Source organism: Trachemys scripta, chromosome 24 (assembly GCF_013100865.1).
Source record: "Trachemys scripta elegans isolate TJP31775 chromosome 24, CAS_Tse_1.0, whole genome shotgun sequence".
NCBI classification, from domain to species: domain Eukaryota; kingdom Metazoa; phylum Chordata; order Testudines; family Emydidae; genus Trachemys; species Trachemys scripta.
In genome coordinates, this window is record NC_048321.1 from 10,375,569 (window position 1) to 10,398,677 (window position 23,109).

General features: G+C 58.1%; 2 protein-coding genes across 5 annotated transcripts; one reads left to right on the forward strand and one right to left on the reverse strand.

The window, feature by feature from the left end:
* Positions 1 to 5,873: 5,873 nt before the first annotated feature.
* ISG20L2 (interferon stimulated exonuclease gene 20 like 2) lies at positions 5,874 to 13,293 on the reverse strand. Of its 3 annotated transcripts, none has more exons than XM_034756643.1 (4): positions 13,148 to 13,293; positions 10,821 to 11,673; positions 9,485 to 9,685; positions 5,874 to 8,856 (listed from the first exon to the last, which is right to left on the reverse strand). In XM_034756643.1, the coding sequence occupies exons 2-4, from the start codon at positions 11,547 to 11,549 to the stop codon at positions 8,743 to 8,745; spliced, it is 1,044 nt and encodes a 347-aa protein (XP_034612534.1). In that variant the 5' UTR covers positions 11,550 to 11,673; positions 13,148 to 13,293; the 3' UTR covers positions 5,874 to 8,742. The 3 variants fall into 3 exon arrangements, with proteins under 3 accessions (XP_034612534.1, XP_034612535.1, XP_034612536.1); XM_034756644.1 differs by lacking the exon at positions 13,148 to 13,293 and adding an exon at positions 12,742 to 12,889; XM_034756645.1 differs by lacking the exon at positions 13,148 to 13,293 and adding an exon at positions 12,333 to 12,520.
* A 72-nt stretch (positions 13,294 to 13,365) lies between these two features.
* On the forward strand, positions 13,366 to 22,345 carry RRNAD1 (ribosomal RNA adenine dimethylase domain containing 1). Of its 2 annotated transcripts, none has more exons than XM_034756852.1 (9): positions 13,366 to 13,483; positions 14,490 to 14,621; positions 14,986 to 15,107; positions 15,736 to 15,949; positions 16,628 to 16,690; positions 17,924 to 18,067; positions 19,535 to 20,382; positions 21,006 to 21,190; positions 21,717 to 22,345. In XM_034756852.1, exons 2-9 carry the CDS (start codon positions 14,511 to 14,513, stop codon positions 21,833 to 21,835), a joined length of 1,806 nt encoding a protein of 601 aa, XP_034612743.1. In that variant the 5' UTR covers positions 13,366 to 13,483; positions 14,490 to 14,510; the 3' UTR covers positions 21,836 to 22,345. The 2 variants fall into 2 exon arrangements, with proteins under 2 accessions (XP_034612743.1, XP_034612742.1); XM_034756851.1 differs by having other exon boundaries at positions 13,386 to 13,528.
* The last annotated feature ends 764 nt before the right edge of the window (positions 22,346 to 23,109 follow it).

Genomic DNA, 23,109 nt, shown 5'->3' on the forward strand with positions numbered 1-23,109 from the left:
ACCCACAAACCTATACAGATCAAAGGCTCCGGGGGGGGGGGGGTCAGCACAGAGGTGGTCTGGTTGAGTTTGGAGTAAGGGGCAGCAGGGACCTGACCCCAAGTTATTTGCCTTATGGCTTGTTTCATTTATTCCTGGGGTCAGGACACGCAAGATGAGCAGGCAAAGGGGTGGGGGGACTGGTGCTGTTTGCAAAGCACTTGCTGGATTTCCTCCAGCGCTGTGCAAGGGTAAAGACAGGCTGGAGACACTCTGAATAGCTTTGTGTTTTAGGCAGCGGATGGGCACTGGCTTCAAATCCCAGATCTGCCACAGCTTCCCCTCATCCCTCTGGTCCTCCGCTTTCCCTCCCTCGAAGAGAGATCGTAAGCCTCCCTTTGTCTGCTTAGACTGCACGCGGCTTGGGGCAGGGGCTGTCTGTGCAGAGCCCAGCACAATGGGAACCCGATCTTGGGACAGATCTCTTTGTGCTACTGAAATATAAACAGGCTTGGAAGGGTTCGAGTGTTATTGACAAACATCAGTTTCACCCTACACACCCAAGCCCAGGAAAGAAGAGAATTGAAATTTACAGTCTGGCAAAGTAAGAAAAATGCTTCCTGAGAACTTCTTAGGGTCCTGCCTTCATGTGTCATCAGGCTGGTCTCAATGGGGCTGGAGCAGCGGCCCCAGTTAGGTCGCTTTAACTTTTTCAGTCTCAACATCTCTGGTCAATACATAATGATGGCATCATGTAGGGTGACCAGACAGCAAATGTGAAAAATCAGGACGGGGGTGGGGGGGGTAATAGGAACCTATATAAGAAAAAGACCCAAAAATCAGGACTGTCCCTATAAAATCGGGACATCTGGTCACCCTAGCATCCTGCCCCACACCGCCCATCATTTTGCACCCTGGTGAAAATATAAATGGAATAAAAATCTCAAAACGTGCTTAAAAATAAACGTCGGGATTCTAGCAACAGAATTCTGTTGAGCCTAAATATCGATAAAAATAACCTCCTGGAAATTCAGGTACCCCAGCCGTGTCGGCTCTGGGTGTTGGTCTTTCCAGAGCAAAAGGGATCAGAGCTGGTTTCTCATCTCCTCTGAAAGGGGTCAGTACTGATCCAGAGGAGAGCGCCCCCTACTGAGCTCACTGCGGCACAGCACCCCCTCTCCATCCGCTGGAGTTTCCGTAGATTTTCACACATGGCCTGGCCTGACAGCAGGAAAGGTTATAGTTGCACGGTGGGTTTCCCTTTCCCCCCCCCCCGCCCAGTGCCCCGCCAAGCCATCTTTCATCAACACTTAGCCAGGCTGTCAGCCCCTCTGGCACAACCTGTTTGTGGGTCGGGCGGGGGGAAGTTCATTTGTAACAGGCGCGAAACACAGAAGGAAAGAGGTCCTGGGGAAGCAGATGCTGGCGGGTGACTGGTGATGCCTGCAGAGTTGCCTGACAGAATCCATCCTGCCCCCCGCTAGGCCCTGGAAATCATCACCAAATCGGCTGAGAAAAGTTGGACGCAAACATTAGACAGCTGTATTTTATGGGAGACATTTTTAAAGAGGGGTCACCGGGCAGTTCCCTTCAGCACACTGATTTCCTGGCCAAATTCTATTTAGATTAATTCCATGGCCTGCCTCCCCAAATTTCCCTTTGTTGTGCAGTGTTAAACCACTGCCACACCCCACCCCAGAGGCAGTTGCATTTCAGTGTTGGATGAGTGAACCCTGCGCAGCGTTACTGAGGGCTGTTACGCCAGTATTGTGTCCCACCCCAGAAGTGGCTGCATTTTAGTGCTGGGTGACTGAACCCTGGGGAGCAGTGCTAATAAACAGCTGTCCCACCTCACCACAGGAGGACAGAGCTGTAGTGAAAGGAATGACAGATCCCAGGCCTGGCCTAGTATTCCACTACTGTACACGGCCTTCACAGCCAACTCTCCCCTTCCTAAACTAGCCTGAACTTACCCCAGTAAGGGAGGGAAATACGATCTCTAATTTATAGATAGGGAAACTGAGGCACAGAGCGGCAACTTGATCAGCTGCCACAGAAAGTCAATAGGAAACGAGGGAGTGGAACCCAGATTCCTGAGTGCTAGTCCCCTGCTCTAACCACTAGACCCCACTTCCCTCCCAGAGTTGCAGAGACACCCGGGAGTCCTGACTCCCAGTCTTATGCTCTAACCGCTAGATCACACTCACCCCTGCAAGAGCTGGGACTAGAAGCCAGTGGTCCTGACTCCCAGCCCACCCCCACAACCACTGCTTGAGGCAAAACACACTAATCTCCAAAATCATCCTGATTCACAGCAAAACTTTAAGAAGTTCCAAGGTGAAGTTGGCTCCGGGATGTGACAGGCAACAGGGAGATCAAAAGGCAAGTCAGAGGGAGGTTAGGTGTTATCAGCGGGAGCCATCTCTCTCTGCTGGGAGGGAGCACCTCCCTAATTAATCACACCACCACTCTCTTCAGCTTCCCCCACCCAGCACTTCAGACAGGCCAGAGCTTGTAGCTGATTTATCCAGGGGAGGGTGTTAGCTCAGCTCTTCCGCCTAGGGATACTGGCCGGTGTCCTAGGGTTCAGGGCCGGCCGGGACAGGGCTGGGACTCTGGAAATCTGGGTTCACCTCCACCCCTGCAGAGGACGTAGGCCCCAATCTGGGAAAGTATCTAGGCTACTAACGCCTAGGAACCCAAATCCCTTTGAGGAGCTGGCTCCGAGTCCCAGCCTTGCACCTTCCACATGGCTACCTAGCTATCCAGGGCGCCCATCACCCGTAGCATTTGGGCTCCTCCCAACCTTTTCTGTATTTATCCCCACAGCCCCGTCCCCAGGCAAAGGGCACCTGACCATCAGGATCAGGGTCCCACTGTGCCAGGTGCTGTACAGACAGTCCCCGCCCGGCAGAGCTTGCAATCAAAGCAGACAAAGGAGAACCGGCCGAGGTCCAGAGAGACTTGGGATGGGCTTCACGCAGGCGGCTACATCCCGTTCTGAGATCCCGCTGCGATCCACGATCCTGCTGAACCCGCAGGCTCCTAAATCCGCTCCGCGCCTACGACTTTGCAGCAAAAGGACCCCAGGTGTCTCAGAGTCCGGGCACCCAGACCCTCAGCTCCCACCTGAGCGATCCAGGAACCTGGCCGGGCATTCGGCTGCCCACCTCACCCGTGGAGCCTGATCTAGTCGGTCTCAGCAGCCGTCTACCGGCTCAGGGCCCTCAGAGCAGTCACCCCAAGCACAGAGCGGGGGGTGGAGAGGAACGCCCACCTCCCTTATAGCCTATAGTCCAGTAGTGCGGGTACTCACCTAGGACGCCCCTGGACCCAGTCCCCCCATGCCTGGTAAGGATCTGCCACCTCTCCGGTGCGTGCCCTCACCACTGGCTAGGGAGCCGTCCTAGCTCTTCTTCCTAGTTAATTCTTCAGCTATTTAATTACGGTGGGACCGTCGGAGTGGGAGAGACTGTGGACGGATAGCCCCTCGCCCAGGGGTTAGGGCTCACCTCTGACAGGTCCCGTCTCATCTGGCAGAGTGGGGGACTCGTACCGGGGCCCCCCCATGCCACCTGGCTAAAGGGAGGTCCCGTCCCCACTCCCCCCACCAGCTGGTTTGTGTGACGTCACCCGTGGGGCCCAATCCGGCAGGCCCCCTCCGAGCACATCTATTGGATCGGGACCCACCCACAATGTAGGTGCCCCGACACCTGCCTTCCCCGGTTACTGGAGAAGCAGAGCTAGGCACCACACACCGCACCGTGCATGGAGGGTGGGGGGAATTTTGTTGCTTTGTTCCAGCAACCCCGCCCGGCGTACAAAGCTGCTGTTGCAACCACACTCCCCCCTCCCTCCCCCTCCAGCCCCTGCTGGCCCGTCTTTGACCCCCCTCCCGGACTGGTTTAGATTTGGAAAAGCAACATCAAGGGGATCCAGGCGCTCGGCCCCAATGCAACAAAGAGGTGGGAAATGCTCCCCCAGCAACTCCAGGGCCTGCTCGGCCTCTGCTGTCAGGGGGAGTCAGAGCACAGCCCAGCTCCGGGGAGCAGAGATGGGAGAGATCCGGGGGGGGGGAGGGGGGAGAGGCAGGCCCTTGTGTTTCATCTGGCTTCTACTAGTGTGACTACCCCCCCCTATACACCCACCTCCCCACACATACACCCCATCCCCCTCTTTCTACACCCTGCCCCCTACACCCCCAGCATTCCTCTATCCCACCCCCTCCCTTCCCCCCATGCATTCCCCTCCCCCTTCCGTCCATGCCCAAATACCCCCACCCCAATCCACACGCTCTCCCCTGCACCACAGACCCCCCTCCCCCTTTCTCAGGCACCCCCCAACTTCCTCCCCTTTCCCATCATACTCCCACCCCCCGCGCACTCTGGAGAGTAGCAAGAAGAAATTCAGCCAAAATCCCAGCAGCCGTGGGCCTGACTGGAATCAACCCCCCGCCCCGCCCCAGGTTGCAGCTGCTCGGCTGCATTACCCTGGCCCCACCTGGAGTCTGAACAAGAGCCCCGGATTTTTAAAGAACCCCACGTGTCATTTCCTCTGGGAACCTGGGCGGGCACCAATTTCCTCCCTGTTCCCCAAGTTTGAGTGGGGAGCTGGTACCAGGGGAGCCCATCATACAGTTTAATCTGGCTTAGCAAAGAGGCTGGGGAGAGTGACAGTAGCACCCAGAGGCCTGACCAAGATCCCACCCCCTGGAGGCTGTACAGATCCCAGCCAAACCCAGGCGCTGCCCAGAGTCCGACCAAGATCAGGGCCCTGTTGTGCCGGGCGCTGCCCAGACCCCAGAACAGGCAACTCTATCAAAAGTAGTTTCATAAGGGTGCCCATCACCATGGTAGCTGGGCATCAGGAACATGAAGCTGTGACTCAACTCCAGGTCAACTGAACCCAGCTCTCTGGAGTCCCAGACTGGTGCTTTAACCAGAAGCCTACGCTTTCTCTGCCCCTGCTGTGCTGTGGCTTTCACTGCCCCCCGGGGCAGGTTCTGTCCATGGAGTGGACTACAATCGCCGTTGGGTTGATGGTTCTCTTCCGGGGACCCTTGGAAATCAATCAGTGGATCCCTCCAGAGCTGGCAAAGGCATCCTGGGATAAGATGCAGCCTGCATCCCCATGTCTTCGGACTGTTTGCCTTTTCCAGAGCTCACCGCTGGGCCTCGGTCCCCTGGTTCTCCCCCCACAAAGTGGGAGTGAGGCGTGGCTGGGGGCACAGGGAACCCCCAGAGCAAGGAACGGTGCCCCCCTGAAGGATCCATTGGGATCCAGAGTTTGCCACTGCTGCACGGCTCTTCCCAGCTCCTTGGGTTAGTGATCTCAGGCGGCAGGGAGAATTACCGCCCATAACAGCGCTCGGGGACGCTTTTGGATGAGTCAGGTGATGCTGGGGAGGGAGCGAAGATGTTTTTAAAACTGACCACTGAATTGTGGGCCCCCTCCCACTGATCTCCCATCCATCTCCCCACTTGTGGGGCCCAAGTGGAGACCCCCCCGCAAGGGACCTGCGTGAAAACCAGCCCCTTTCTAAAGTGTCTCAAGTCGCACCCCACAAAACAGCGGCCCCCTAAAATCACAGACTGCTTTTGAAAATCTCAGGCCAGCGTGAACACCCCGATAGCCAGCACTCCTGGACTACAGCTCCACCGAGCCGCCTACAAGTCTCCACTCAGGCAGCGAGCGTTGCTGTCTTTGGGTGCCTAGAAATCGGTGCCACCTACACGCTGCCCCTGGCTCTTGTCCTGAAAACCCAGCACTGTCAAGCCCTGCCCCGGTGTCTGATGGGAATTGTAGTAGTGTGCCCCTGGCGAGAACCAGACCTACAGCTCCCCAGCGGATATTCTGAGCCCCCCGCGAGCACACCCCCATTGCAGAAGCAGAAATGAATTGATCTTTTAGGTTTTATTTTTTTACGAGTGATTTCCAAAGTGACACATTTCATTTTCAAACAACCCAACTCACTCCCATGAAGGACCGAACAGTTCATTGCTGCAGGGATTAAAGGACCCGGAAACATTCCAATTTTGAAAGATGCTCGCGCACGGAGCTGTACATGTATGTGAAAAGCACCGTGCTCCGCTCCCCGGACAAACAGTTTGGTCCGAGCACTACGGCAAAGACGAATTCAAGTAACCGTTATTTGGGCAAGCCCGCTCACCGAACGGTTCAACCACGGAGCCCCAGAGCTGCCCCACTGCTAGAGCTGGGCTCCAGTTCTCCAGCACTCTGCTGCTCCTGTCTTCACTAACACGAGTACAAAGCAAGGGGGAACCAGGACAGAACAGGCAGCATTTCACCCCCCCTTTGCCCTGGTGGAAATGACCATGCCAGAGGACCCGGCCCTTTAAAGAAGTCAGTGCCAATCTACTTGAAAGAGATCTGAAATTGCTCAACTGCCAAATGAGAGTCGTCCCAGGGAAGGATCGCAAAGGACTTTCCTTCACAACTCCAGCGGGGCGAATAATTCACTTTTGGGATTCGGTGGCAAAAAGGTCATTTCAGGTCTGTTTCAGAAGTGGGAATCTGAGCCTGTCTCCCCCACCTCTCGGGTGAGCGCCCTTCGTACGGGGCAACACCACTCCCACCGCCACCTCGGGCCATCTGGTGACTGGCCGAAATTGTGTGTCAAATTCATGAAGAGCGGTGGGTTTGGAAATCGTTTGCCAGCTCTACTCACAGCACCGCACCGAGGTCAGGATCGTCCTCCCCGTTTCACAGGTGGGGAAACTGAGGCACGGAGCAGCACTGTGACTTGCACGAGGTCACCCGTTGGGCCCGAGTTGCTTCTTAGTCACGTCAATGTAAATCAGGAGTAGCTCCACTGAAGTCAAAGGGACTTACGCCCATGTAAAGGAGAGCCGAATCGGACCCAGAACGACCCCAGCGATTAGAACCCCGCCCTCCCAACCCCCTGGGCGGCTGCTGTAACCGCTAGACCATGCTTCCTCTCCTGCAGACTTGTCTCTGAAGAAGTTCCTCCCTTCATCCCTTATAGCGAAAGTTCCCTGTTTGGCACAGCCCGCCAATGGAGACTGGGGGGTTGTTTGGGGGAGCGGGTACCTCCATTGATTTCCTTAGCCTCCTCCAGACTGTGCGTCTGCTACCCACGTCCTGCCTGCTGGCACAGACCCAGAAGTCCGTCTCTGTCTGGTGGCCTGCCCCTGGGCACTGCGGATTGGACGCTGCTCCACCTCAAAGATCCCACCCGTTGCTGTCTCGAACTCGGGGCCACCCCCTGGGTCTTGTCCCAAAACCACAGCACCACAGTGACATTCCTGCCCATGTTCCATGCTCAGCCAAGCCCTGCCCCAGAGGCTGATGGGAATCATAGTAGAGCGCCTCCTGGCTAGAGTCAGAAGATCAGGGCCTTTGCTGGACTCAAGGCAGCGAGGGCAGCGGCTCCGGGTTGCCACCCACACGCCTGGTGCTGGGAGATGAATCGTCAACCCAGAGGGGCCCCCCGAGGCTGAGGCATAGCTCTCGCAGAAGGAGGGGGGGGCAGAGATGAGTCAGCTGTGGCCGTGACCTCTAATGGAGCTTTTCAGTGGCCCAAGTGACCCCATGCTGCCCTAGAGAGGCCACCATCGTGGGATGGTGCCGGCTGGCTCAGGGGACCGAAGACGGGGTACAGAGCCTCACTGCTGGATGCTGCCCTGACTTTAGCCCAGGCTGGACGTCTCGGCAGAGTCCTTCTCCCTGCGTGAGATGAGTTTGGTGGGTCTCGGCCCGCTGCCCGCATTAACAAGCCACCGCCATCTCCAGCGTAACTGCCAGCCTCAGCAGGGGAGCCAAGGAGGGAACGGGCCGGGGAGGATTGAATCTCATAATCCCCCAGCAATGGCAGGTGGCACGGGCCCTGATGCCCAGGGTCTAGGAATCTGGGACCTGATTCTCTGGGATAAATCAGTGCAGTGCCAGTGGTGTGCCACTGACCGACCAGCTGGGGCTCTGCAGGGCCGTTCGTCAGGCCCCTTAGAGGCACTGAGGCTCGCAAACAGCTGTGCCAACCCATCTCCCCTGCACCCCAGGGTGGGGGAACCCTGAGAGTCCCTTACTTCTGATCCAAAATAAAGCTGAGGGGGTGGGGAAGCCACCAAACACCACTGGGGTGCCACAGAAACCTTCCCAGGGAAAGGTCCTTTGGAGACGTTTATTTACCAGCATCGCTTTCAGCCCCTGAGATCTTCTCCCCTAAAGGTCTGATTCGAACTCACCGACTGGCCCATGCCCCCTACGGAAATCAGATCAGAACGAGAACGTGACGCAGGGCCTGTCCGCATGGGAAGAGAGCACGAATCCCGCCCGGAGGTCTGGACCAAGCAGGTTCTAGGACATGAGGGGCGGCCAGCACAACCCACGGCGTGATCCGGGCAGGGAATGCCGGGGAGGGGGTGGGCAAAGTGTGGCCCCCCCCAGCTGGGAGGTAGCACGGTTCCCCTGTGGGGTTAAGACAGGACGGAAGAGACAGCACTTGGTGAGGCACGTGCGCTAACAGAGACTTGGAGGTGACGCGTGACGGCTGCTACTTCCTCGCGCCTCTGACTGGCGCCTGCGTCAGAAACGCTGCACGAGGCTCCCAGCTGCCCGCCCGCCTCCCCCTCGCCTGCTTTCACTGTCCCCAGACAGCTGGTCCATATTCCTACTCCCCGCTTGGCCTAGGATCCTCCCACCCTGCCTTTTGCTGATCCCGTTTGCTCTGGGGTTCGGGGCCTGCTCCTTCTTCGGCAGCACGGGGGCGGGCCCCAAGGCCACTCACTCCTGCTCAGGGTTCAGCGCCAGCTGCCTCTCCCACTCGGCTTCGATCACCCGGTACAGCTCCATGGTGGCTTTGGCGTCTTCCACTGAGGAGTGGCCGTTTTTGCCGACCTGCGGGGAACGAGGGAAGAGAGAGACGATCCATCAGGGACGTTAGCCAGTGTGACCGGCCGACAGCTCTGATCCTCACTCGCTGCTGCCCCAGGTGATCAGCATGCTCGGAACAGCAGGCGGCTTGTGGCACTGGGCATTATTACTGCCGACCTCATTGCACAGATGGGGAAACTGAGTCCCAGTCAAGGGACATGACTTGCCCAAGGTCACCCAGTGACAGAGCTGGGGATAGAACTCCTGGGCCCCAGTCCTGTGCTCTATCCACTAGGCCACACGGCAAGCAACTCCTAGGAGAGGAAATGCCTCACCTCACTCTCTAGTGACACCCCCTGGCCAGCCAGGGGACAGCACTTTATTTTTCCATTCAGGGACCGCGTCTCCCTTGCTTCTGGAGGGCGCTGCTCCTTGAAACAGCAGCTCAACTCTAGAGCAACCCCCTGTGGCTGATGCTGAGAACCAGCGGGGACTTTCAGGATGGGGAAGTAGCCAGACACAGCACAGGCAGCAAGGAACTGAGAAGACGTGGGCCGGGGCCCAGATTTCTAGGGCTGCCTGCATGGCCCGGGGCATTGCTAAGCACGGGCGTGGCTAGCGCCTGGCGGCCTGTCCCAGAGGCAGAGGGTACCTGGATGTCTTTGTGCAGTAGCTGCTTGGTGAGGCGTTTCAGTGAGGCCGACTCGTGCTCCGGGAAGCCGGCCTTGCGGTTCAGCAGGGGGATTTTTGACGTGTCCCTGGTCACCGATTTCGGGTGGAAATACTTCAGCGCCTTGAAGTCGTTGTGGATGGCATGGCCGACCACGATCTTCCCTGCGAGGAGCTTCAGGATCTGAGAGAGAACCAGGGCAGCTCAGGGGCTGGGGACGCCGGGGACCGGCGCTCAGGCAACAAGGCACGTGCCGCAGCCGTCTGATCGGGGTCAACGCTGGCTCTGGGGGGAAGGCGCCCCCTACTCGGTCACCCATGCTGCTCCTTGCTGGTGCTTTGGGATCAGCACTGTCTGCCAGGGGACAGTGCCTCCTACTGAGAAACCCACACCACTCCCGAGCACTGGGGTCAGCACTGGCTCAGAGGGGAGAGCGCCCCCTGCTGAGTCCCCCACACTGCTCCCGAACCACCCCACGATCTCCTCTGGTCTCTGGTTCCAGCAGTGACCCAGCCCGAACCAGCTTTGTCTGAAAGCTCTGCCTGGCTGCTTACTTCACCCCAGCATGGCCAGAATCCTGTCTCCTTCGTTTTAGAGCTTCGCTAGGAACGGGCCTTCTAAGTGGCTGCTCCCTGGACGGTTACACAAGGTGCCGAAAAACCACCGAGAGCCAGCTGCACCGAGCTGACGCTGGGAGAACCCATTAGACATGTATCAGAGGCAACAACAACAAAAAGGCATCAGCATATTGGATTAAAGAGAGGGTTGGAGCGCCCCCTAGTGAGCTTTTGAGAAAACAGATTATAGGCAGAGGCAATGCTGCCCAATGGTCCGGGAGGGTGTTTAAGCAGAGGACACTGGCCCCCTCGGGCATGGCTCGTTTGGAGGTGCCGACTGCCTGGGGATAGCCAGTGCGAGCTCAGCATGGGTTCGAACCTCATGTGTGGCCGCAAAGGGCCTGTTCCTCAGAGACGCTGAGCACCCCGACCTCCTCGGCCCTTTCGCTCTCTTCTTACGGTAATGCCTAGAGGCCCCAGCAGAGATCTGGGCTGACGGACCTGAGGAAAGGATGGGGTAGGCCTCATGCCAGCCATAGAGAAGCAAAGGGCCCCCAAGGACCAGCAGGGCAGGGACTTAAGGCCTCAGAAGAGGAGCTCCCAGAGGCACCGGAAACCTTTACCCCAAACTGACTCCAAAGAGAGAGCGCCCCCTCCTGAGTCAAGCACATCGCGGTGCTCCTGGCCACGGCATTGGGCTGAGAGAGGAGAGCGCCCCCTACTGAATCCCCACAAGCCCAGCCGATGCCCTGGGCGCTTACCTCTTTCTGGGCCGTTTTGAACGGGGTGGCGTTCTTCATGTGATGTTTTTTGATGCCGCTCCACCGGGTGCGGTAATCGGTGATGGGGTCGACAGGCCGGATGTACTTGTCATACACCACGTCGCCATGGTAACTCACGATGCTGCACCTGGCCAGGTCGCTGATCCGGCCGCCAGGGCCCGTGCCCACCATCTCGCAGTCGATGGCCACCACTTTGCTGGGCTTGCCCGATCGGGACACTGGGGGCAGGCCGCTGTCATACTCGCTCAGCAGGCTGGCTTTCTGCACGCCAGCAAGGGGCTGGGCGCTGTGGTTCCCAGGGGTCCCACTGGCCTTTGCTGATCTACACTTCACCTTCCTCGCTCCTGATGGAAAACAAGGCAGAGGGGAGCCAGAGTCCGTGGTGGCGCTGGGCTGGTCAAAGCACCAATGGTTATTTGCCTTGGGGAAGGTTTTTGGCTGATGGGAAAGCCCATCTGTCTGGAAAGAGTTCTGATCCTCGGCGAGCCACTTCTTCTTGGTCCTCTCCCCGGAGCGGGAGTCCTGATGGGAGACCTGGCCTTTGGGGGGATGATGCTGGGGCGGCGGCAGCTGCTTCTGCTTCAGAAAACCCCTCCTCTCCAGGAAACGGCGCCGTTTCACAAAGCGCTGGTGTTTCTGGTTGCTGTCCGTTCCCCTCTTGGGAGCCTGCTGGAGGCCCAAGTCCAGGTTGATGATCAAATCCGACATGGTGGGTTCTGGCAGAAGGCAGCAAACATGAGGAGGAGGGAAGATGGAGAAGGGCCCCCGGTCTCTTTCACCTCTCAAGCAGCCAGCCCCATACACATGGCTCGACAGAGGCTCACGCCCTCACCTGAAACAGAAAATCAAGACCGTTGCCGCCACTCATCAGAAGAATTCACATTTACAGAGGGATCTCAAAGTGCTTGAGAAACTCTCTCCACACTAGAATCACTCCACGCCCCAGTGAATTGGCCCCACCTTGGTGTGTGCAACACCACAGATTAGGCCAGGAAGTAAAGAAAAATCCAGCAACCAGCTGTAAGTACAGGGAAGACTGAAATTCAGGGCTTTGGCCAGGCCATCAAGATTAACACACTTATGTTTGTAGGAATGATCAAGGTCTCCATTTTATGTCTCAACTTTGAAAATTGACACCGGCAGTAGAAAAGCACATGGGCCCCGGAACTTTTCCCCAGAGGGTAGGTGCGACATTTAGTAAATATCTGACCACATTGCAGGGAACCCCCTGGGTTTGTCTTGTAGGTTTTACATTATTGTGAAACTGACCCAACCGTGCTCAGCCTGTGATCTGATGAGATCAGTTTGTGGTATTACAGCTGCAGATACAACCACCATGAGAAATCTGGATGAGTGGCATCCGACAGCTCGTTAAGACGGTTTATCAACCAACCAATCATGAAAGATTCAGCTTTGGGGTTTGGTTTGGTTCGGTTCCTTATCCCTGCGTGTGGAAAATACCCAACCAAAATGTAGGTTTAGGGAACATACACAGGGCGTGTAAAAGGCCAAAGCTCCAACGTGTGTAGAACGACATACAGCATTGCTTTCACTCCTTCAACATAACCCATTTTAATCTGGATTGAAACCTTCCAGTGAAGTGCTGGAGATGCAATCAAACCAGCTTTGTGCTGGTACCTGAGAAACGGAAAGTGAATCTAGGGGCACTGCAAATACACCCATCTCCACAGAAGCTGAGAGGAGTTTACTGACAAACTCCCCCAGTCCCACCCGACTCTGACTCCATGATTCCCCCTCCCAACCCTCCCACCCACTGACCCAACAAGTGCTTCATTAGTGCGTCCTGCTCCACTCAAACTCCCTGCTACCGCCTAGTCTAGTCTCTGTCCGGGTCGTATACTCAGCACTATGTCTGGGTGCATTAAGCAACGGCACCCACATCTGCCACGTGCTTGTTCTCTCATCCTCTCCCCAGGGGAGATGCAGGTGCACTGAAGTGTCTTGTTCTTTGTGGGTTTTTAAAAATCAATACACCGTGCTGACCTCCACCTCTTGCTCATCCCCTCCCCCATGAACCCATAATCTCTTCAGTGACGCTTCTCCCCCAAGAGATTAACCATCCCCTTCATTCACCCGCACCCAATGACCTCCTTTTTCACCAACAGCCCTTCCCTCTCGACATCCCCCCCCCCCCCCCTCCCATCCCACCCCCCTTCCCCCACTGATCCCCATCTCCCTCCCCCACTGATCCCCCATTACCCCACTGATCCCCCATTACCCCACTGATCTCCCAGCCCCCCTCCCTCTGATCCCCCCATTACCCCACTGATCCCCACGCCCCTCACCCTCTCTCCTTGGGCCAGTCAGACCAAGCCAGGCAGCTGCAGCCGGAAGCGGAAGTACAAACTGCCCCGCTGTCGGGGGACACGGGGAGGGACGCACAACAAAAGTCAGGAAGGAGCATGGGCCGCCAAGAGTCGTGCGCATGCGCCAGGGGTGAGGCGCGGCGGCGGAGGTGGGAGGGCGGGGTCAGCCGTCAGACAGTTTACGCATGCGCCTCGGCTGTTGAGGCACAGAGGCCAGATTGTGCGCATGCGTGTGCCCCTCTGGAGGCGCGCGGGGCTGGGAGGGCGCTTGCGCGTGCGCGGCCCTGCAGCGAGGGAGACCATAGAGAGCTGGCGGTGAGGGGGTGCGATGTGCCGTTGGGCACGCTAGCCCTGCGGAGGGTGAGCTCTATGGGGCCAAAGGAGTTGCGGGAGGGGGCGGGGCCAGGAGTCTCGGGCGGGGACAGGGGCTGGTGACGTCTGCCGGCGACACAGGCAGAACTGCATTATGGGTGACGTCATGGCGACGTGCCGTGCGCTGACATCACAGTGACATGACGTCACAGCACGACGTCACAGTTATGCTGTGTAATGCCATGACAACGCCTCCTGATGATGTCACAGCCCAGTGTCATGGCAACGCCTCACTGAGCGATATCGCACTGATACCCCAGGCCCTGACACGTCACAACAGTGCGATGTCGCACTGTAATGTCATGGCAACGTGTCAGGGTGATGTCACAGTGACATGGTGTCACAGCACAATGTCACGGCAACACCCTCCCTGAGTGATGCCACGCTAATGCCCCGTGTCATGACATCACAACAATGTCTTGTGACTGTAACGTCCTGGCAACCCCTGGGGACGCACGGTCGCACGACACAATGCGCCGTGTGACGGTGCAGCCACAGCGCCCCACCCAGCCAATGCCAGGATGGCACGGCACGGCACAGGCTGCTGCCACACGGCACAGCGCAACAGTGGCACGAGGCAATGGGATATGGGGCCTTCCCCTCGCAGGCGCCAGCGTGGATCCAGACCTTTGGAGGGCTGTTCAGCATCATACGGGAAATGAGTTTGCTGGACCTCAGCCCATTTGCTAGTGTAAAGGAACCCACATCACCAACCCACTCCCAAGCCTGGCAGAGATGCCAGGGGGTGAATGCCTCATTGAATTGGCCTTCCCTCTCCCCCAGGAAGTGCCCCTCATCCCCAAACCCTTTACATAAGCAGCCCCTGGCTGCAAAGAGTAATTAAAGGAGCCAAGCCCGTTCATTCAGACCTTCCTGCGCGGTGAGTCTCTCCCTTTTTCCTTCTAGGAGGTTTTAACTCTTTCTTCGTGCACCATTTCCCATCTCTCAGGTTCACCCCACAGCCACTGCCATGACGGGGCTCTCCGGCCAGCCCCTCTCTTTGGAGGAGCAGAAGCAGTTAGCAGTGAACATCACCCATGTCCTCTCTCTCTATGGCTCCATTGTGGACTCATACATCATTGTGAGTCCTATTCAAACCGCGATTGGGCTTTGCTGAGAGGCGGCGGGGTCTAGCATGAAGGGTGCTGGCCTGGGATTTAGGAGACTGGGGATTCATTCCTGCCTCTGCCATCAACCTGCTGTGTGACCTTGGTCAAGTCACTGCCCTACTCTGTGCCTCAGTTTCCACTCCCACTCTTTGTCGGTTTTGTCTATTTAGATTGTAAACAGTTTGGGGCAGGGACTGTCACTCACTAGGTATATGAACAGCGCCTAGCACAATGGGGCCATTATCTCGGTTGGGGTTTGAGTGCTGGGGGCGGGCTGGGATGATGAGTGCTGGTGCTTAAACTTTCCCCTTCCCCATCGCCCTTTCTTCCCTGCAGGAGTTTTTCACCGATAATCTTTGGGGGAAGCTTCCTTATTCCTGGCAGGCAGTGCTCACCGATCTCCCCTCCCCGCAACTCGCTGCCGTCTTGCTCGAGAAAGGAAAACCAGAGGAAGTTTGGTAAGAACATGCTCCTGTCAAAGGGGCTTTACTAGTGTCCTCTGTGGGCTTGTTTTAGCTGCAGGGGTTTGCAAGGGGCATAGGGCTGCAGGCAGGGCTTGTGTCTGCAGGCTGCATTGTCAGTTATAGCAGAGGATGTTTTTCCCTCTGAGTCAGTCCTGGACCAAAGCCCTCGCATGGTGCTAGGGAGTGCTGTGGTGATAGGGGAAATGCCTATCAGAGAGGATATGAAACCCCGACCACTCAGCGGCTAGATATGTTGACAGGTGCTTTGGAAAGGCTTAGAGATACAGATAGGCCCAGACTTGTGGCCTTTAAAGACACCACAGCATTTTTTTTATTTGCAAGAGTCAGGGTTGCATTCCCAGTGGCCTAAATCCAGCATTCTGCCTCCTTAAATTCCCCATGCAGTTCAACTTGGATATGATTTGCTTCGTTGCCACCCATCCTGAACTTTCACATACTGTTCCTCTGTGCTGTTAAACAGCTGCCGCATTCTATTCCAGAGGTGGCCGCATTTCCCCAGTGGGTGAAGTGATTTGTACAGCCGTAGTCTGTTCAGTCCCTTTGGTGCGACAGCAATGGGAACTCCTTGTCCATACACTAACTGCGGTCCTTGTTCTGCCAGTTACAGCATGGTGTGGCCACTTTCCTTGCTGGCCTTTAAAGCTACAGCGCACACATTGGCTTTCTCCAGAACGCCTCGTGGCAGAGGCGGCACGTCGGCGAACGGGAGGCCAGAGGAGTTCAGGGAGAACCGGTGTCAGAGCTCGAAGCTTAACCCCCTTTTCCGGAAGCACATCAAGCCGAAAAAGCAGCATGAAATCCGGCAGCTCGGGAAGGTCTGTGGCTAGCATTTCTTGTCCCCAGTAGGAATGATGACATCACTATAGCTGTGACTCCAATCCAGCAGCCCTTGGGTCTACCCCCATCTCTGGGGTCTCGCTTTCTCCTATCCTAGCCTTCTTTCCCACTTCACATCCCCAGGAGCATGAAGATGCTATAATTCCTAGTAGCAGGGTGATGAAGCGATCAGATTAGTTGGAAGGTGACTCTCCTCAGCTCTGAGGAATGGCATTTCTTGGAGGAGGAAGACCAGCGCTTGAGTCCAGGCCTTCCTCTGGCAAAGGCCAAGATCATGGGTTTCCAGCCGGGGAGTTGCAGTTCCAGAGGGAAAGGGGGTCACACGCGGGTCCAAGGGCGGTCACCACTGTCCTCCCTTGATCGGGGGTTCCCACCGTTTTTTCAGTTGCAACATAGGGTCACGATAAGGAAAAGTGCGAAGGCCATTGGCCAACGTTCTCCTAGCTGCATCCTTGACTGAGCAGCCCAATAAAAGAGGCCTGATCTGTCAAGATGTTGTACCCTGAAGTCGGCAGAAGCTGCGTTGAGAAGCAGGCCAGCTCCCTAGGTGTTGCAACGTGGATTTCGGTGGCTAACTCTCCGCACCCAAGCTGGACAGCTTGGGCCTTTCTGCTGCCAAGTTCCTTGATGAGTCTGCACCTTTATCTTTTCCTCAGGTGGTGAAGAAACTGAGCGAGATCACCAGGTGTGACCAGGTGGTAGATATTGGCTCTGGCCAGGTAGGTCGCTGGGAGCCTGTAGTTCCGTGGTTTGCATTATACTTTGTGTCCCAGATCCTTCCCTGGAGGGGTGAGGTGCATTGTCTCCTGCTGCACAGGAGGGGTGACGGGCTGGTTCAGAGGGTTCCTTTCACCTTTATGTCACCCATTTGGAGTCCCGCCCTGGACTGCGGGTGACCCTAAGACCTTGCCAGCTGATGGCGCCTGTGACATAGTGGGGAGTAACTCACTTCCCAGGAGACCGTATCCCAAAACTCAACAGCATGATCAGTGCCAGCTGCTTCCCTTGCTGGCAGCCTTAGTGGAGAGGCCAAGGACTGAATGGATTATGGAGACCGAACTCACCTAGGAGCTGTCTACGGTGCCCTATGCAGCTTCTAATCAGTTGCACATCCTGCTTTCCCCGCACAGTGCTTTTGTGATAGGGCCCTGCAGCTCTGGTTTGTAACCACCACTGTGTCTTTTATTTGTGTGATCTCAGCCACCACCGTGTACAGTCCCATGCAGCCAGCAGCGGCTCCAGGCACCAGCGCTCCAAACACGTGCCTGGGGCGGCAAGCCACGGGGGGCGCCCTGCCGGTCCCTGCGAGGGCGGCAGTCAGGCAGCCTTCGGGGGCATGCCTGCGGGAGGTCCGCCGGTCCCGCGGCTTCGGCGGCAATTCGGCGGTGGGTACGCCGAATCCACGGGACCGGGGACCTCCCACAGGCAAGCCGCCGAAGGCAGCCTGCCTGCCGTGCTTGGGGCGGCACAAAAACTAGAGCCGCCCCTGCATGCAGCAATTCTGTTTACAGTGACATACCATCATCATCCCTTGGCCAGCGAGGAGAGCGTGCTCCAGAGATCCCCCTTGACCCTGGCTTTGCTGGCCTGCCTTGCTTTCTCTCTCTCCTTTGCACTTCCGTCTTGGGCTCCTTTTTTACTCTTGCAGTTAATGGGCTAATTATCTCCTTAGCTCTCCCCAGCTCAGGCTGATCTGGACATTAGCCATTCCCTCCCTCCTGCAATCAGGCCCTTTGGTGGGGCGGGAGGGGAAGTGACCAGAGTCATCTGCTGGTTCTCAGCACTCCGCCGCAGGCCCCCAACCCAAGCACTCAAAAATCATGACTCGCCCCAGTGTGGGGAAATGCATCCCCCTCCCTCCCTAATCTTCCAGTGCTGGGGGAGGGGAGGGAGCTTTCAGAAACCCCCAAAGCGGCAGCCGTGTTGACGGTCGGCGTGTGTTCCCCTTCAAGGGCCATCTCGCTCGCTTTCTGGCCTTTGGTCTGGGTTTGTCCGTCACGGCGATTGAGGGAGACGGACGCCTGGTTGACATGGCGACTAAGTTTGACCGAGAACTGGTGTGGGCGCTGGAGAAGGAGCAAGCGCGACGAGCCAAGGTAGACGGTGCAGTGGGGGGCAGAGGAGGTGCCCAAGGCTAATGCCCTGTGCGGATCAGTGGGCTCTTCACACCAGGCAATGACTAAATTCCTATGGGGTTGAAAGGACGGCCTAGTGGGTAGAGCACTGGCTTAGGACTCAAGAGACTTGGGTTGTGTTTCTGGCTCTTTGAGCGACCCTTAATTGACCCTGTGCCTCAGTTCCCCATCTGTGAAATGGGACTGAGCCACCTACCTCTAAGGGGTCCATCTCTGATAGTGAGGTGCTCAGAGAACCCGGTGCTGGAGAGAGATATCCTCCTGACGCTTCCCGCCCCGAGGAAATCCAGGCTGCGACCCATTCAAGGAGAGGATGTTAATATTTTTACCCCGAAGACTGTCTAGGGAAGAAGCGAGGCTCCAACGGAGGGAGCATGGTCTAGTACAGAGGTGGGCAAACTACGAGGCCTGCAGGACCGTCCTGCCTGGCCCCTGAGCTCCCAGTGGGGGAGGCTACCCCCTGGCCCCTGCCCTGCTGTCCCCCTTGCCCCGTAGCCACGCCACCGTGTGGGCAGCGCTCTGGGCGGCGGGGTTACACGCTCCACAGAGCAGCACAGCAGCGGGTCTGGTTCTGGCTGGGCAGTGCGGCTGCCAGACATGCTGCTCTGAGCGGCATGGTAAGGGGGCCGGTGCCAGGGGGTTGGATAAGGGGCGGAGGTCAGTGGGCGGGGGTGTGGATAGGGATTAGGGGATGGGGAACAGGGGGGTTGGATAGGCATGAGGTCCCGGGGGGCCTGTCAGAGGGCGGGGGTGTGGATGGAGTCAGGAAGGCAGTCGGGACTGGGAGCAGGGGGGGCTGGATGGGGGTAGGGTCCTGGGGGGCGGTTAGGGGCTGGGGGTCCTGGGAGGGGCGGTTAGGGGACAAGGAGCAGGGGGGGTTGGATGGGTCAGGGGTTCTGAGGGGAGCAGTCAGGGAGCAGGAAGTGGGAGGGGGCGGATGGGGGTGGGGGCCAGGCTGTTTGGGGAGGCACAGCCTTCTCTACCCAGCCCTCCATACAGTTTTGCAACCCCAATGTGGCCCTTGGGCCAAAAAGTTTGCCCACCCCTGGTCTAGTAGCTGTGGCGTGGGACTGGGTGTCGGAGATCAGGGTTTTCATCCTGGTTCTGCTGGATGGCTTTTCGTTAACAGTTTATTGGGTCTGAGCTGTTCCCCGATCAGGACGGCCAGGGTAACCTGAGCTCAGACTATAACCATCTGTTAGGAGTTAACCCTTTACTGCCAGAGGCGACGGAACTTCCCTTTATTCCGTGGTGGCCCACTGGGACGGCGCAGTTTGCACCTGCCTCTCAGGCAGCCGGCATTGGCCTCTCTTGAAGGCAGAACCCCAGCCTAGCCGGAGCCTTAGTCTGATCAGCTGTGGCAGTGTTGAGCTCAGACAACCACCGCTGAGTGGCTGTCTGTGATTCGTTGTTTCTCCCTTCCTGCAGAATCCGGTGGAGATCTCCCTCCGTGGGCCGAGCCACGTGGCGGGGTGGGTCGACCCCCAAGCACCATGGCGGGAATTCCTCCTCCCGCCACAGCCAAGAATAGACACAGCTCATTCTCCCATGGCAGAAAGCGGCCCGTCCCCGGAGGCCGGTGCCACCTACAACTCGCCAGGGCCACGGAAGATCATTCCCCCCACAGCTCCTTGTGAGGGTGGCAGAGACGGGGCAGAGACGGGCAAGGCTGGAGAGAAGGGGCCAGGAGGATGGAGCTGCATGGCTGCTGCAAGAGAGGAGCAGGGGGGAACCCCAGATCCCTTCAGAAGCAGAGGCTGTGGCTACGTTCCCAACGGGCCTCACCCTCTGTATCGACCGAGCCGCCCAACGGCAGTAAATCCCCTGGGGCCACTGGCAGAGGGCAGGCTGCTGCTAACCGGCCTCCATGCGTGCGGAGACCTCAGCGTAGCCCTGCTCAGACACTTCACCCGCTGCCCCCACGTGGTGGCCATGACCTCGGCGGCCTGCTGCTACATGAAACTCACCACCCAGGAGGAGCCGACCCCTCCTGGCCTCGCTGCACCGCCTCCTCCTTCCACCGACGGGCCTGAGTACGGCTACCCCCTGAGCGCCTGGGTGGCCGGCCTGCCGGGCCACGCCCTGTCCTACAAGGCGCGGGAAGTGGCCTGCCACGCCGTGGAGGACTACGTGCTGCGGCTGAGGAGCGAGAGCCCCGTCCTGCGGACTCACTGCTACCGCGCAACGCTGGAGACGCTGATCCGGGCGGCTGACCCCGTGAAGAGACGCCTCGGGGTGCAGACGGTCAACAAGGCCCACCAGCTAGCCTTCGAGGAGTGAGTCAGCCGGCGCGGCGTGTCTTAGCAAAGTCTGGCCTAGCTAACCAGCCAACGGCCACGCAGCAGAGACGGGCCTCATCCCATCTCGACAGGTTTAGACGGGGCTCCGGTTCTGGCCCCTTACTGGAGATGGGAGGGCTGATCCTGCTCGGAAATTCCCCAGAACTCGGAGGCTGTTTGGATACAGAACCTCATTGAAAGGGACGGAGGCAACTGTCTCCTTGTTCCTAGCACCCGTCTCTCCACTCCCATCGATTGCTATTTAAACAACTTAGGGGCACGACTCTCCACTTCTCACAGGTGGGGAAACTGAGGCACAGGGACGTGACATCACTGATCCACCTCATCTGACTGGCTCACCTGAGGGTAACTCAGGGGTTAATGGGCACATGCCCAGTCTGCTCCCCATGCTATGTCTGACAACTGATGCCCAAAGCTGTATATACATGAGCGGTATACAAGTCCTGGGTTCCCTTCCCTGCTTGGGGATGGGAATGTGGCTTGGGGGCTAGAACTAGTGGCCGGGGGGCTGGGGCCCTGCCAGGGTCCTGTCAGCTCCAGCTGAGCTGCCCTGGGGCGGGCGGCAGAGCTGACGGGGCCATGCTGTTTCACCTTGGCAGGTACGCCCGGCTGGGCTTGCAGCGGGTGGGGCTGGACCCCGCCGCCCCTCTGGATCGGGCCTGCGTGGACGCCATGCTGGCCCAGCAACAGAACGTGGTGGCCTTCTTCAGCCTGGCCCTGCTGTTGGCGCCGCTGGTGGAGACCCTCATCCTGCTGGATAGGATGATCTACTTGCAGGAGCAAGGTGAGTGCCTCGGACCGACCCAGGCCTGGGATCCAGGGCAGAGACACCCGGCTCCTTCACATTGCGGAGGGTGGGGGGGAACCATTTGCCCTTCCCCAGAGCTGCTCCTTGTAGCCATCTTCAGCGTGGGGGGATTTAAACCCTCTGCCTGGCACAGATGAGCATGTTCATCCTTGGGATGCTGGCTGCAGCGGCCAAGTGTTTTCCCCTCCACCGCCCCTCGCCTCGCCCGTAGCTGAGAGAGCCCTGGCCTCCGTAACAGTAACTCCCCAGGCTAGCGAGCCCGTGTCCCCCTCTGTATGGCTCCCACCTGCCGGGCTAGAGAGCAGGTCCGGCCTCCCGTTCACCCAGCGAGCGAGCACGCGTGTTCCTGTCTCTATCGCCACCTACTCGCCAGGCTAGCGTGTGCATCTGGGGACTGGGGGGGTGGGAAATGATCCTTTCGAACAAGCCGCCTGACCTGTAAGAACTCACTACAAACCCCACCTGTGAACTACTCGGTATCCCTCCCACTCTTCCCCTGCAGGCTTCCAGTGCCAGTTGATTCCCCTGTTTAACCCCAGCTTCTCGCCCCGGAACCTAGTGCTGGTGGCGGCCAAGGCTGGGCTGGGCTCTGCGTTATCCACGCTGGCAGGGGAAGACTGACTCATACCGGCTTCCATTGATGCATGGGAATCGCCTGCTGCAGCAGCCTCTGGGGAGGAACGTGGCAGCTGTTGAACAGCGTACGGGAAAGAAGGAGGCGCTCGTTGTAAGAGGAGGCACTGGGGGAGTTCGGGGCTGCCTGTGGCAGGCTAGAGCAGCCTCAAAGTTCTGCCGCAGTTGCGCATGGGGAGCGAGATGATATGGCCCATCCAGGACCAATCCTTCCCCCTTCAGCCCCACTCAGGGGCAGGGAGGTTTCTTCCCCCCACCCACCGTTTCCTTGGGCTGGAAGAGTCCAAGGAGGAGCCAGCCCCAGGCACCAGAGAAAGCCCAGCAGGGCCCAGTTAGGGACAACAGGCAGCAGCTCCAGGTGATGACTGGCTGGTTGCCCGGTCCCTGCACCTCCACCTGCCCGACCTTCCTGGCCTTGCATCTCTCCCCACCCCCCCTTCAGCTGATCCTCTCACCCAAAATAAACACCCCCCAAAAGAGCAGTGGGACGTACCACCAGGTTTGCATTGTCTGTCACTGCTCCCTGCCTTGTCTACATGGGGACAGGCACCGACTCTCCCAGGGGTCTGTGCAGAACACGATGGGCGAGGGTGGGCGCTGCCGTAACAAGCAGTGTTAATCCTAATGGGGGTGGGGTATGGATCCCCTCACATCCCAGCTTGTGAGGTGCTCACCCCTCAGGTACTTATCCCACTCCCTACAGAATGGAACAGGGGTTAAGTGACTGTCCTAAGGTTACCCGTGCAGCCTGTAGCAGAGCTGGGATTTAATCCCAAACTGGCCCCCCCACACACCAGGCTTCCTTCCTCTGTACCCAGAGGCCTAGCCAAACAGTTACAGCCTAAGGTGGGGGCCAACTGGGGCTACCCTGCCCTCCCCACTGTTTAACCTGGGGGGGGGGGGGGCGGGAATTGATATTCAACTGTCTTGGCCTGTGAGGCTTGGCTATTTGCTCCAGCCCTCCCCCACCGTCTCTCCGACTCAGCTCCATGCCACACCTGCCCCCTTCCCCTCCCACCCTGCTTCTCTCAGATGCCCCCCTCCCCCCATTGCGTTCAGCCCATCCCCTGCCAACTAAACCCACCCAAAAACCTCCAGAAAACTACCATGCCACTGGCTGCCACCTCAGGGGTGCTGTACCCCTTTCCCCAAGCCCGCAGCTGGTCAGACTGTCCGCTCTGCGGCGCAGGGACTGGGTTTGTACAGCACCGCGCACAGCGGGCCCCCACTCGGGCTCTGCCGTAACCAACAGGATTCATAAG

Excerpts from the sequence above, each read along its gene's own strand:
- RRNAD1 (XM_034756852.1), top strand. The coding sequence starts at position 14,511 with ATGACGGGGCTCTCCGGCCAGCCCCTCTCTTTGGAGGAGCAGAAGCAG. Across the intron at positions 15,950-16,627 it reads AAATCCGGCAGCTCGGGAAG|GTGGTGAAGAAACTGAGCGA; the intron begins GTCTGTGGCTAG and ends TCTTTTCCTCAG. Across the intron at positions 16,691-17,923 it reads TAGATATTGGCTCTGGCCAG|GGCCATCTCGCTCGCTTTCT; the intron begins GTAGGTCGCTGG and ends TTCCCCTTCAAG.
- ISG20L2 (XM_034756643.1), bottom strand. The coding sequence starts at position 11,549 with ATGTCGGATTTGATCATCAACCTGGACTTGGGCCTCCAGCAGGCTCCC. Across the intron at positions 9,686-10,820 it reads TCAAAACGGCCCAGAAAGAG|ATCCTGAAGCTCCTCGCAGG; the intron begins GTAAGCGCCCAG and ends GTTCTCTCTCAG. Across the intron at positions 8,857-9,484 it reads TACTGCACAAAGACATCCAG|GTCGGCAAAAACGGCCACTC; the intron begins GTACCCTCTGCC and ends CGTTCCCCGCAG.